This window comes from Pectinophora gossypiella, chromosome 24 (genome assembly GCF_024362695.1).
Source record: "Pectinophora gossypiella chromosome 24, ilPecGoss1.1, whole genome shotgun sequence".
NCBI classification, from domain to species: domain Eukaryota; kingdom Metazoa; phylum Arthropoda; class Insecta; order Lepidoptera; family Gelechiidae; genus Pectinophora; species Pectinophora gossypiella.
Genome location: NC_065427.1, coordinates 2,865,945 through 2,880,142, shown reverse-complemented (window position 1 = coordinate 2,880,142; position 14,198 = coordinate 2,865,945). Strand labels below are relative to the sequence as shown.

The window sequence follows — 14,198 nt, the reverse complement described above, 5'->3', positions numbered from 1 at the left end:
ACATAAAGGAAGAAATCCCATCCATCTACAATTCTACAGACATAAGCTTATTTCTTAAACTTACAATTGTAAATTACAACGATTATACTGTTTCTTGTTACAGGACGCAATAACAAAGGCAGAGCTCCCAAGAAGAAACAGAAACAGTGACATGTTTACTATTGTTTAGTTTAGTTAGGAACTTTCCAGGTCACGTTCCCCAAAAACAAAATAGATGGCGCTGTATAATTCCTACGAGGTAATTACATATTTTCTCATTGCTCGTAATGTAATGGCAGAAGAGTATATAAAAATAAATGTTGCTTGGTTTAGAAATAATTCGAAGTAATTTTCATTTGTGTTTTACCGTTTTTTTCGTCCTTTCTACCTCGTATTGTTGTGGTGACGTCACCTTCTTGGGCGCGCTCGGTTGCGTCGAGGACGACGCTCGCCTCTTGCTGGCAACACTCGCACCTGCGCCGCCACAAGCAGCTCAAATTATTGTTTTAATCAATCAAACATTGGTGCTAATTCCTGTAAATACCATCTAATTTTATTTTAAGTTATATCTGTCAGTTTCTTATCCGCCGAAAAGGAAAGGGACGGGTAATCGACAAGCATAAAATTTATGGAACACACGTCAATTTTAAGCACAAATCTAAACCAACCGTCTAAAAATTTTACATCCGTCAATAACACGACACAGTTAAGTAGACAGCACGTCAAACGGATTGCATACCAGCGACGTACCTTTTGATTCGCCCGGGTTATTCATTCATTTACTCATTCTTCCTAAAATTAAGAGCTGTGAATCATCCGTCCCTTTCCTTTTCGACGGATATGAAAATGACGGATATAAGTTAAAATAAAATTAGGCGGTGTCTGCAGGAATCGGGGCCATTATCCGACTGTATCGCCGACGGCTGTAACGTACAAGTTGTAGGTATATTGTTCGTAGCAGGATAAGCATAATTGGCCGGAGGCTGGTTAACCACCTTATCGTGACACATATTGTCTATCTCCAACATCGAGTGTTCTAGAAAATCTGATCTTAGCCCCATACTTGGTGTTACCTAAAAAATGTAATTCATTGTGGAAATACATCTTATTTTGATATCGTTGCTGATTTACAAACGTCAGCGCGCGTTTATCTTACTCATTAGCTACTTACGGCTATTTAGACTAAAGTAGACCCAGAGGGGGTGAGTCAAATCTATCTCGACCCCCATCACGTCATAGGTGCGGGGCTGAGTGTTACCGTTATATATGTACTATTATTCTTTATTCTATACTTACTGCAAGTGCGAAAAAAAGATCTAGATTAGTTTTAGAACTCTCTAAATAAATTAAAATTTAGTGTGACTAACTTATTAGGGCTCGATGCATTAGGTGTAGCTACAATGTATAGCGTAATCGTGGCCACACGCAGACATCGGGTAACCAACATGACAATATTGGTTTCAAAGTTATCAGGTTTTGGTTTATCTGTAGAGACTTCTAAAGCAAATTTTTTGTGATGGTCGTTGTTTGGTCACTGTCTTTGTCTGTGTTGGTCTTCATATCACTCGTCAAACGCTCATCTACACCATTCAGAAATTATCAAGAGCCTGCTTGTGAAACACGCTGCAAAAATATATCTAATAAAATGATGTTGGGAATTCAAAAAATATTTTTATTGATGATGTATAAAGATTTTACGAGTTACAAAATTGACTTCACAAAATTAAAATCAACTAGTAATTTAGAACTTAATATCAACAAAATGGCCCCGATTCCTGCAGACACCTCCTAATTTTACTTTAAGTTATACCTGTCATTTTCTTATCCGTTGAAAAGGGACAGATGAATAACCCGGGCGAATCAAAAAGGTATCTCTTATGTTTGTCGATTACCCGTCCCTTTCCTTTCCGGCGGATAAGAAAATGACAGGTATAACTTAAAATAAAATTAGATGGTGTTTACAGGAATTAGCACCAGTGTCTCCCATTTAAATTATTCTATCTACTTAAATCACTGTTTCACTTTCTTCTTAGTAGTTCTGCCTTTCTTACCGCGCCCTGTAACAAAATAATTATACTATAACCTCTCCCATAAACATAAACAACAAATAGGACGGTTGGTATCTTTTTTGCGACTTTTTATAAACGATGGGTACATGATTATTTCCTTTTTACTTTTTCTGTAATTATCGATTTAATAAATAATCTAAAAATAATTTCGCGGAGCTCCGTGAGTCGTAAAATTTACGGACGGGTGGAGTGCACAGATGAAGTATGAGCTATTTGGTCATACTTGTATGGCGTGTGTCGCTCAACCCTTGGCCCTTCCAATCTTTTTCTTTGATTCCGTGGTTACACATAAGACTAATGAATTGTGGTGGACCACAAGGTCCTAATGTAAAGTAAGAACTGGATGAAATTGCTATTTAGCAGTAATGCTTATGTCGGGGAGAAAGGGTCACCAGGTCGCAGACAACCTATCTCCGTAGAGAATTAGTTAGTAGTAGTAATTAGTAGCCACCCATGACCCAACATGACCCCCCCTCCTCCTCCCGGTGGATCCGCCCATGGATACAGGTGTGACGCCATGTTATGTTATGCTAAGTACATGGATTGTTATTTTACCTTTCATATCTGGCATTGAGGTTTCAGTCTTGATGCTTATCTCACCGGGCGTATGAGGGTCAATATCGTCTTGATGTGTCCATGGATCAGTCTGGAAGGAAACCACCGTCTGTACATTGCTGCTAGTTACAATACTCGTATCACACCCTGCTTTGTGATATATGTATGGATAACTCATTACATAATTAGAAATCAGATTTATTCAACTTAATTATCATGGATAAACTTTTCGAAGGTCAACTTCATATTTTTAAATGTACGTCAATATAAAATCTGGCGTCAAATATTATCTGGCGTAAACGTATCTAGAATTTTGAATAACAATTTTATTTTTATGTAAGTAGGTATGCCTTTCACAGTTTATCGGGTGAGATACATTTTCACCGTATCTTTTTTTAACCTCATTTGCAATGTTTGCTGTAATTTGGTCTTTTTAAAATATGTTTTCAATTAATATCGTTAAATGCATTTATAAGTTTTGTATTAGAACTTCGTTATTGTGGTGTGGTTACCTAAAAAAAATTGTAAACGACACCACCGTGGTGCGGTTTCGTGGTGTCGTTGACAATACATGCAACGCGGCTACGGGACTACGGTGACACGGATTATATTTAAACATGGTTTATATTTTAGTCTTCGTCTTGTAATAACAGGACAGAGATATATTCTTATATAATCATCATCATCAGCCCATTAACGTCCCCACTGCTGGGGCACGGGCCTTCCCTATGGATGGATAGGGAGATCGGGCCTTAAACCATCACGCGGGCCCAGTGCGGATTAATGGTTTTATGGTTATTAATGACTTTCAATGCAGCCGGGACCAACGGCTTAACGTGCCTTCCGAAGCACGGAGGAGCTCGAGATGAAAACTTTTTTTTTGGTCACCCATCCTATGACCGGCCTTTGCGAAACTTGCTTAACTTCAACAATCGCAGACCGAGCGCGTTTACCGCTGCGCCACCGAGCTCCTCAATTCTTATATATTATTCTTATATAATACACTGCCTAGAGCGAAGACAGGAGATATGCTAATCTGATCATATTGCGTTTAATGAGGTGGTCTGTGTGAGACCGGAGTGTGACCGTGCCTACCTTGTATTGTTGTGGTGACGTCACCTTCTTGGGCGCGCTCGGTTGCGTCGGGGACGACGCTCGCCTCTTGCTGGCAACACTCGCACCTGCGCCGCCACAAGCAGCTCAAATTATTGTTTTAATCAATCAAACATTATCCGGCTGTATCGCCGACGGCTGTAACGTACCAGTTGTAGGTATAATGTTTGTAGCAGGGTGAGCAGAGGTGGTCGCTTGCATCGCCGGCGCCGGGGGCGGGTCAACGACCTGGCCGAGACACCCCTTATCTATCTCCAACATCGTCTGTTCCAGAACTTCTTCTGGTCTTAGCTGCTCCGTATATATTGTGGCCTGAAAACGTACGTGTATTAACATTGGGGCTGAATTCAGCATTAACCCGGACGAATCAAATGGGCATCTCGCTGTTACACAACCCGTTTGACGTGTGCTGTCAAACTAATCCCGTCGTGTTTTAACGCTAAACCATAGAATAAGGAAACTTACTACGTATAGAACGTCAGCCTCCGTGGTCTAGTGGTTAGAGCGTTAGGCTCACGATCTGGAGGTCCGGGTTCGATTCCCGGTGGGGACATTGTCGAAATCACTTTATGAGACTGTCCTTTGTTTGGTAAACAAAGACTTTTCAGGCTTGAATCACCTGATTGTCCGAAAAAGTAAGATGATTCCGTTCTTCGGAGGGCGCGTTAAGCCCTTGGTCCCGGCTATTAGCCGTAAAAACACCTCCACCAACCCGCATTGGAGCAGCGTGGTGGAGTATGCTCCATACCCCCTCCGGTTGATTGAGGGCAGGCCTATGCCCAGCAGTGGGACGTATATAGGCTGTTTATGTTATATATAGAACGTAAACTCTCGGGCTTAATTTAGACCTTTAATTGTATGGCGTCAGACGTCATGGACACAAGAGGCGTGTGGACGAACGATAGCGTCAATGTATAGTGTGTGTGTGTAACACGAGGTTGTTGGGTAAAGTGCCGGGGTGTGGCCTAAAGTAACATTTTGAGGAATTTGCTCAAAATTGACGTGTGAACCATACATTTTTAGTACTTAGTACTCCACCAACCCGCACTGAATCAGCGTCGTTGAGTATGCTTCATACCTACCCCATAAGTTTGGGCCGGTCAGAATCGACACCATATCCATATTTAAGGATTTAACGTAAATACTTATTTTCCATAGACATACCTCGCCCAGAGGATCCGGTTCCTCTTCCTCCGTCTTGATCTCAGTTTTAATTCTGTAAAAAAAAAAACATATTTCATGTACTATCTACTTAAAGCGGCATAAACAATAATTATAATAAGTTATAGTTATTTGTATGGGATCTTTCAATGCGTCAAATCCGGGCATCGGGAGATGCAAGGGATGGTAGATAAGATATTTATTGCATTCCTGATGTTTTTACAGAGGTCTTAAAAGTAGAGGAAAGTACAAACAGCAACCCTGTAAGGAGACTACAACAATTTAAAATTATACACAATGAAAACAGAAATCCAAGAATAAAAATAATAAAGATTAAAATAAAAAATGCGGGCTGGTGGTTATATTGGTCAAAGGGTAAGTTTGGCAATTCAGAGAGGCAATGCTGTCAGGTTGTTGGTACCTTGCGTCGATGTGACGCATTGGATGAGTGTGTTGTTTATAAGTGTTTGATACACATTCATGCAAAAAAAGAAAAAAGGTGGAAAGGAAGAATCCTAACCACTTGCGCTGTCTCCATACCCTGAAAATAGCCCAGCTCAAAGAATAAGGGAAACACTTACGTGATCAGCTTCTTCACTCTTTTAACCAGGCCTGGTTTTTGTTGACAGCACACGCAATCACAGCAGTCTATTTATTATTATTCACAATAATGTTTGCAAGAATAAAAACGTAATATATATAAGCAGGCAGAAAACAAGAAGAAGAACAGAAACGTCACTAACACCGTCGGGGTTCACACACTCAAGCAAAAAGTTTTTAATTATTTGTTTTTAATTTATGAAGTCTTTTTGGTGTTTCCCTTGGGTAGCTAGGCGTATTAACAGAAATAAAAAAGACAGAACAAGTGGCTCAAACACCATCCCCCACCTTGAAAGGTTTCCTTTCAATAAAGCAAAAACATAACAAAATAAAAATTAACTCTAAGTATAACAAAAAACAATAAAAGAAATGAAAAGCGGTGCGTTTTTAAGTTAAATGAGGGAGGGGGCATAAACGAACCACAGGTCGTTTGAATGTACCAGTTTTAGTTTTGACTAATGCAACTCTAATTTGATTATCGTCTCCGTAAAAAGTGCGTATTATAATACCTAACGGCCAATGCAAGGGCGGTGAGTTGTCTTTCATCATAACAACTACCGTTCCTTCCTTTACTGGACACGTGTCAGTGTTCCATTTGTCACGAAGCTGAAGTGTATGCAAATACTCATTACTCCATCTTCGCCAGTACGAGTGCACAAGTCTGTCTAGTAACATCCATCGCGATAACAAATTCTGACTCACTGCAGGATCATTAACGGAAGGTAAATGAGCCAGTGGAGCGGTATTCAAAAAGTGAGCAGGAGTTAAAGGTAAAGGTTCACTGGGGTCTTCACTTAATATTCCTAGCGGTCTGGAATTCAGCAAAGCCTCAATTTGACAAAGAACTGTCAATAATTCTTCGTACGTTAAAATCTGAGAACCAATTACGCGAAATAAATGCGATTTAAACCCTTTAATCGTAATTTCCCATCCTCCTCCAAAATGAGGAGCGTTGGGAGGGATCATTTCCCAAGCAATGCGGTTGTTAGCCAAAGTGGCTTTAAATTCAGTATCAAAAGCGTCAGACTCTAAAAAGTTATAAAGTTCGTTCAAATATGACTTAGCACCTATAAAATTTGTGCCATTGTCCGAATAAAGTTTTTCTACTGGACCTCTTCGAGATAAAAATCTCTTAAAAGCATTCAAAAATGATTCAGTGCTCAAATCTGTAGCCACTTCAATATGAACTGCTCTAGTTGTAAGACAAATAAATGCGCATAAATATGCCTTTTGGCTTTTGACACCGCGTTTCCTATTTAGGGTAATAAAGAGCGGTCCACCATAATCGACGCCCGTATGAGCAAAAGGTTTGGACATTTGCAAACGACATAAAGGTAAATTAGCCATAACAGGCGAAGAAGCAAGTTTAGGGCGTGCCCTAAAACATGGAACACATGAGTGCACTCTAGCACGAACAGTGCGGCGTGCGGAAAGTATCCAAAACCTTTGCCTGAGCAAACACAACATGTGTTGCGGTCCAGCATGGCAAGCAGTGCGATGAACAAAATCAATAAGTAAATCAGTAATCCTATCTTTGTTAGGCATAAGCATAGGATGTTTATGATCGAAAGTCAAGTTAGCATTTTCCAATCGTCCTCCTACTCGTATAATTCCGTCGACTAAGAAAGGTCTTAGTTTTCGAAATGCAGCTGGACACTGCCTTTTAAGTAGCAACGCCTTTAATAAATCTGGAAAATGTTCTTTTTGAATAGCACGAACTATGATCTTTTCCGATGCGTTTAAATCATCAGTCGTAATATGGCCGCGAGTTTTTAAACGTTTCGTGAATCTCAAAACGTAGACGATTGTGCGGAGCAATTTCGACCATTGGGAGACTCGTTTGCTTAATAAGCGTAGAGGCGATTCCTCTTTATTATCAGAGGGTACCGTAACATTAGATAATGTTAGGATTTTAACTTCGGGCAGATCATTATCATTTTGACTAGCCACGTAAGCTTTAATAGGCCACTCCAAAATATCATTGCGGACCCAATAAGGCGCGTTCATCCACGTTGGATGATCAACTAGCTGTGCAGGTGTAAGTCCTCTGGATAAGCAGTCTTGTATCTTTGTGACTCGATTCGCCACGAATGTCTTCAGTCTGTGTGGACTGGAATGAACCCACGTAAAACCAAAAATATTATCAAATTGAAAGCGGTTCGAATGTGAAACATCATTGAGAGAGAGACAAGTGTCTGTGGGCGCACTAGCGTCCAACATCATGCGAGTCTTTGTGGTGAGTCTATCTTTAAGATCTTTTTTAGAACTCGTAATTGAGTCACCTAAAACAGAAGGATCTGTTTTAAACGGCAGTGCTACGACGTGTGTACATGTCGAGTCGCGAGTAGTGGTAGACTTATAAATCTCTTCACAGGCCTGTTCATCTTTACTAAACGTAGCGGAGCGCGGGGTAGAAACTTCTTCTATTTCCCAAAATTTCTTCATCATGGTATCTAACGATTGTCCAGTAAAAGCACATAACGTAGTATTATGTGTAACCTGTGCAAGATTGCAGGGAGACCGATTATGAATCGGAGCTTCACCCATCAAAATGAAACCAAGCGGGGTTTGAACTGCATCAGGTGTCCCTTGTGGGCCCTGAATATGTCCCGAAAGCAGTAAGCGCGGAAATAACTTAGCACCAATTAACATTTCAACCTCTCCAGGATCAGAAAATGTGTCATCGGCGAGCGGAGTGCGGGATAAATAGTGTAACATCGACCTATCAATAGGCAATGTCGGTATGCGGTCAGTGATTTTATCAACAACCAGCGGTTGTAGCGGAAACGATACTTTATGATCAAAACGCGAGTGAATTACATTAGTAACCCCTTTAACTTGTTTTGAAGACCCACCAAACCCATTCACGGTAATTTGGCCGGAGAGCGTATGCATTTTTAAAGATAAGCGGTTGCATAGCTCAACTGTAATAAAGTCATTCATTGACCCATTATCAATTAATGCGCGTGCAATATATTCGCTACCATCAGTATTTTTTATTACAACGCGAGCGGTAGCAAGCAACACCGTTTTAGCGCTTTGATTAAGCAGCGATGTTTGCGAGCAAAGCGACAACTGCGAAAACTCATTCGATGGCAGTTGTGCAGTAGCAGGCGCAGTGACAACGTGAGGTGGAGCAGGAAAAGGCGACGTGACTGCAGGTTGCGGCAGAAGCTGCGCAGGCAACGGCTTAACGTCACACGCTGCGGCTACATACACAGCACTCGACGGACCGGGTGTCTGTGCGGACGCGGGGGTGCAAGTAGTTGAATCATTTTGTTGCGGAAAATGCAATAATGAATGATGCGTTTTCGAATGGCAAATATTACAATTCTTATTTGAATTGCATGATAATGTTCTATGACTGAAACTAAGACAATTGCAACAACTATTATGTTTTTTAACAACACCATAACGATCTCTGGGACTTAATTTCATAAATTCAGGACATTTATAAAATTGTTCATGACCCGATTTTGAACACAAAGGGCATACTGCGTTTGCATTATACGAAGTTACAAAAGATTTCGTAACTTTTGGGTTGTTAATAATTTTTGGAATAGCTGGCGATTGGAAGCGATTGTTTTTATTGCCATAAATCTGACATGGTTTGTTACTAGTGCGATCAATTATTTTAATTTGCTCTTTAATGAACCGAATCAAACTATCATAAGTCGGCAGTTTCTCTGATCGTACAGAATTTTCATAAAGGCAAGCAGTTTCCTTGTCAAGTTTTTGCAAAGCCAAAAATAAAAAGATAAAATCAACTTTATCTTTGATTTTTAATCGATCAAACGCACAAACTGATGCGGCAAACTTATCTAAAAAGTTATTAAGCCCATCAGCTGACGCCAAAGTCAGCGGTTTCAAATTAACTATCTGTTGTAAATAGGTAGTTCCTAGCGTGCGAATATCTTGATATTTATCAACCAAAGCGGAATAAATTGTGCTATAATTATCAGCAGTGGGAGGAATGTCAGCAATAGTAGTTAACGCAGATTTAGACAAAACTCCTGTCAAATAAAAGACTTTGTCTGAGTCAGTTAGACTTGTGTTGTTATGAACTGCGTTGTTAAAACATTCAAAAAATGTTGGCCAATTTTTAATGTCCCCGTCAAACGTAGGCAAATTAATCGGCGGCAGTTTAAGACGCGGTTTTTCCATTGATGTTGATCTCAATTGGTCTACTGAGACTTGCAGTTGTTTCAAACTGTTTTTAATAGAAGAATAAATATCTTCAAAAGCGAGAAAAGATGAATAATCAGGCTTATAAGTGGAATCATATTGTATTTTAGCGATATTTAAATTATCTAACGCGGTTAAATACTCAGCGCGTAATTGTTCTATATTTGCAGCTGAACTTATGAAGCGATTTTGCAATTCTTTTGTGGAAATATTCCGTGAAACGTCATAAATGCTTTGTAGTCTTTGAAAGAAAGCTTGCACTCGAGCTTCATTTATAAGAATATTAGGTGGCATGGGGCCCTCGACATCCTCGTCAACAGGTGCCTTTTTAGACATTGTAAATAAAATATAAAAAATGTATCAGCAATAAAATTAAAATTATTAAATAATAAGAAACAATTTTTATATTAATGCGATGCGATATAGAATTGGTTCTGCGCTCAATACGTAAGTAGGATGAGTATATCTAGTTAGTAGAATAACTTGAACACTCGTAACAAAATTGTGGACAAAAATATGACAAAGTAATGCGTTGCGTTTTATTTTATTAAAAAATCACTACTGAATATTATTAGCGAGCAGTTTTATTCAAAAAGAATGGTACATTCAAATGCAGATGCGGTTAATATGCGGTAAAATAATCAGCGAATAGAGAGAAATTGGGTATAGAAATTCAGTAAGTAATAAAGCAGTATAGAAGTAAATAACTACAGCCCCATCGGTCTGTAAGCTATTACCATTTGTTACTTATGAAATAGCAACAAATTGCGGAATCAAAGAATGCGATTTTGCGGTAAGAAATTACTGGTTCACGGATATGAATCCGTAGTTCGAAGGACCATCTTATGTGTTTGATACACATTCATGCAAAAAAAGAAAAAAGGTGGAAAGGAAGAATCCTAACCACTTGCGCTGTCTCCATACCCTGAAAATAGCCCAGCTCAAAGAATAAGGGAAACACTTACGTGATCAGCTTCTTCACTCTTTTAACCAGGCCTGGTTTTTGTTGACAGCACACGCAATCACAGCAGTCTATTTATTATTATTCACAATAATGTTTGCAAGAATAAAAACGTAATATATATAAGCAGGCAGAAAACAAGAAGAAGAACAGAAACGTCACTAACACCGTCGGGGTTCACACACTCAAGCAAAAAGTTTTTAATTATTTGTTTTTAATTTATGAAGTCTTTTTGGTGTTTCCCTTGGGTAGCTAGGCGTATTAACAGAAATAAAAAAGACAGAACAAGTGGCTCAAACAATAAGTAAGGGGAAAATGTGAAGGGGAAGCGCGCGCGCACTGTCTCTCTCGCTCGCACTAACGCGGCAATGATTTTTTTGAATGCAGTATCCGGCGTGTGATCATGCTCGGGAAGTTAAACAGCAACGAATCATCGTCCCTTTACATAATTCAGATGCGGACGCTCCTAATTTGCCCAGTCAAGTAATGAATGCTACTATACAATAAACGTCAAAAAAAGTCTATACACGTACATTAGCGGCTCGTCACTGGGATCCGCGTCAGACTTATAGTTCGCGTCGATCTCAGGTAACTCCGTTTGAATTATCTTCACAAGCCTCTCCAGTACTTTCTGCAATATTGAAATAATTACTAAAAAAAAATACACTAATATAATAATATTTTGGATATCATAAATTGTTTAAGATTTGTGCCAAGTCCGTAGGCTGGCACGCGCGCCTTTGTAATATAACAAATCCTACCTTCTGTCCGTTGGCCGGCACGCGTATCATGTAGCATACAACAAGTCCTTACCTTCTGTCCGTTGACCGGCACGCGCATCGTGGAGTATACAACAAGTCCTTATCTTCTGTCCGTCGGTCGGCACACGCAGCATATAGTATACAACAAGTCCTACCTTGTGTCTGTTGGCCGGCACGCGCAGCATATACTTAGTATACAACAAGTCCTGCCTTGTCTGTTGGCCGGTACGCGTGGCATGTAGTATACAACAAGTCCTACCTTCTGTCCGTTGGCCGGCACGCGCAGCATGTAGTGGTGCCGGTGGCGACCGCTAGTTTCGCACGCCACACAATGGCTGTACGAGCACTGCACGCACACCAACCGGATACTAAAACACGATAAGCACTTTGTAGTAGGTATACAAAAATCTAATATCTTATTTATGGCAATTTCAAACTGTAAGGTGACACTGCGTGGGAATAGAACAGAAGGCGAGCGGCCGTTTACAAATACTGAAAGTATTGAAACTGTGTCTATTTTACGTTTTCATGCTTAAACCGCTGGACGAAATTATATGAAAGGTACATAGAAAAAATACAATCCAGAGACATTGCATGCTTTATGAGAAAAACTTGAGCATTTTGCTTAGAGCTACTAGTGCCTAGGTCTTTCTTTCAGCTAACAACTAATACCTATACAACTGCTGTAGTTTTAGACTCATGAGACGTTCAATGTAAATAATGATGGTTAAAAAAATGACGATTGAAAGTGTAACTATGTTACCTACTGAATATATTCAAGATATTTTTGACTTCAGCCACATATTATATCGTGCTCACCCTGACAAGCCGCCGCGGCACGAGTCACACCTCTCGTCATCGCGCGGGTCCTCGCCTCCTCCTGTAACATACAATCACATTATTAAATCTTGACACTACTTGATAAATACACATTACGCAAAGATTTAATAAAAATGGTCAAGTGCAGCCCTCGCGGCACAACCGAGGCGCGCGCGGCGCGGATTATATCGAAGGCTTTGACCAAAATAACCGTACGACTATCTACTTGCGGTCTTGCAAATAATGGTGCAAACTTAAAGATAGCCCAGCTAATTACCTCAAACGAACTTGACTTAGGTTTAAAAACAATATATTTTTTGCACTCCTATTTTTTAAAGGCTTCCTTCATTAAATTTTCGAAAATAAGTAATCGATAGATGTAGTTCTTACACCTGAAACCGAATAAAATGTATGAGATTTTTAATTTAATTTGGATACTTGAAGTTCAGCTATTGCACCAGAATAAGGTGACTGTTATAATTATTCGAGTTGGCTTTTCGTAAACAAAGCTATCAGCAAAAGAAAATTTTAAGAAAATGCAGGTACTTAAGCTATTTATTTATAACCTTTTTAGGGTTCCGAACATTATTTTTTTAACAGGAAGACTAACCAAATAATAACATATGACTTTTTTTTGAATTGCCTCCCTACTAATTATTTTTTAATATTTATTGAACTTTCTGTTACGGAATATTCAGTTGTAGTATCAGCAGTCGACGGTATTTGATCTTCAGAACAATCTTCTGCGTGAAATTCTGCAAAAACCGTTTTCGCTTTCAGGTCAATGGGCTTTTTGTTATCGTCAATATATTAGTAGATTCAATACAGCGGTCGACTGGTGTTACTCGGATAGTATTCTACAAAAATCGATCCAAAACAACAGCATTAAGAATGGATTTGAAAAAAATCACAAAATAAAAAAATATATATTTTTAGGTAATTAGGTGAGCTATTTTCACCAAGTAAGTTTGATTAAATTTTACAAGACACCCTGTATGCTTCCCACTACTGGGTTTTATGTAGCTCGGAAGAGGGCCTTCTGTGAAACGTATCAATTGCTTCTGAGAGGCCTCGCTCGAGGGGGTACAATCAATGTCGCAGCGTGGGACAGCTACGTCCAGCAGTGGACCATAATATGCTACCAGCAGTTACCTGCACTAGATGACGCGATGGGCGCCTGCCGCGGCTGCGACGGAAACGTGGCCAGGGCATCGTCGTCACTCAGTTTATCATCGCTGTTCAACTCCAAGTCATCTATAGTTGATAATATATAATATTATTATAATTTACTCATCAATGACACAACGATGCTGAAACCTGCTGGCACCTAAATTTATTTTCAGTTACATCGCTCATTTTCATATCCTACGACTTTTCGGAGAATTACCAGCTTTCCTTAGAAAGTTTAAACTTTTTTTATGAATTTAATTATTTTTAAATTAAATAATTAAACGACGTTAAATGCATATTTTCCTGTGTATTAGTAAGTAAGGATTAAATCAGTATTAGTAAGGAAATAATATCATTTTAATGTAAAAGAATGTCCTGTTCTATTATTAGGTTATTAATAGGCTTGTGACCACTAAGAATAAATCACATGGATTAAAGTTTGTAAATATTAATTGTGATATGCAGATAAGATAAAATAGATCAATTGATCGTAAAATTTAAACATTATTATTTTTAGAAAATAAATTTTAAAAAATGGGCGAATAGTCACGTGACAGTGAACACCAATCAGAAAACGTGACGTCACGATGTGGCAAACACCATTGTTGTTGTAGAAGTTTTTATAGAAGAACGAACTGCGGGCTTAGCTCCGTAAGCGCGCGACTCTTTCTCGCCTCGATATACGTCAGCCGTCACTCTCTCACAGTACTTTTATTTTTTTTATTTTATTTTATTTTATTTGGGGAGCTTACAGCTAAATTTACAAAGTTACATACTAACTTAATATCTAAAAGCCATTAACAAGCTTCCACAGATTGAAAGAAA

General features: G+C 39.2%; 2 protein-coding genes across 14 annotated transcripts in view; one reads left to right on the top strand and one right to left on the bottom strand.

Annotated features, from left to right (window-relative positions):
- The window catches only part of LOC126377866 (uncharacterized), a 70,787-nt gene extending 70,469 nt beyond the window's left edge, over positions 1-318 (top strand). For all 8 annotated transcript variants that reach the window (XM_050025872.1, XM_050025874.1, XM_050025875.1 and 5 more), the window contains one exon: positions 104-318. In XM_050025872.1, the coding sequence (XP_049881829.1) occupies positions 104-150 (47 nt within the window). In that variant the 3' untranslated portion in view covers positions 151-318. The remainder of the gene's footprint in view (positions 1-103) is intronic.
- Positions 308-14,198, bottom strand: part of LOC126377877 (protein ref(2)P-like) — a 36,312-nt gene continuing 22,421 nt past the window's right edge. For 2 of the 6 annotated variants that reach the window (XM_050025920.1, XM_050025918.1), the window contains exons 3-11: positions 13,356-13,457; positions 12,204-12,264; positions 11,644-11,752; positions 11,157-11,254; positions 4,881-4,932; positions 3,866-4,028; positions 3,699-3,784; positions 2,604-2,694; positions 1,640-2,036 (exon numbers count right to left, since the gene is read on the bottom strand). In XM_050025920.1, coding sequence (XP_049881877.1) covers positions 1,990-2,036; positions 2,604-2,694; positions 3,699-3,784; positions 3,866-4,028; positions 4,881-4,932; positions 11,157-11,254; positions 11,644-11,752; positions 12,204-12,264; positions 13,356-13,457 — 809 coding nt within the window. In that variant the 3' untranslated portion in view covers positions 1,640-1,989. Of the gene's footprint in view, positions 454-1,639; positions 2,037-2,603; positions 2,695-3,698; positions 3,785-3,865; positions 4,029-4,880; positions 4,933-11,156; positions 11,255-11,643; positions 11,753-12,203; positions 12,265-13,355; positions 13,458-14,198 lie in introns of those variants that run through there. The other 4 variants (XM_050025922.1, XM_050025923.1, XM_050025924.1 and 1 more) reach the window with 3 other exon arrangements.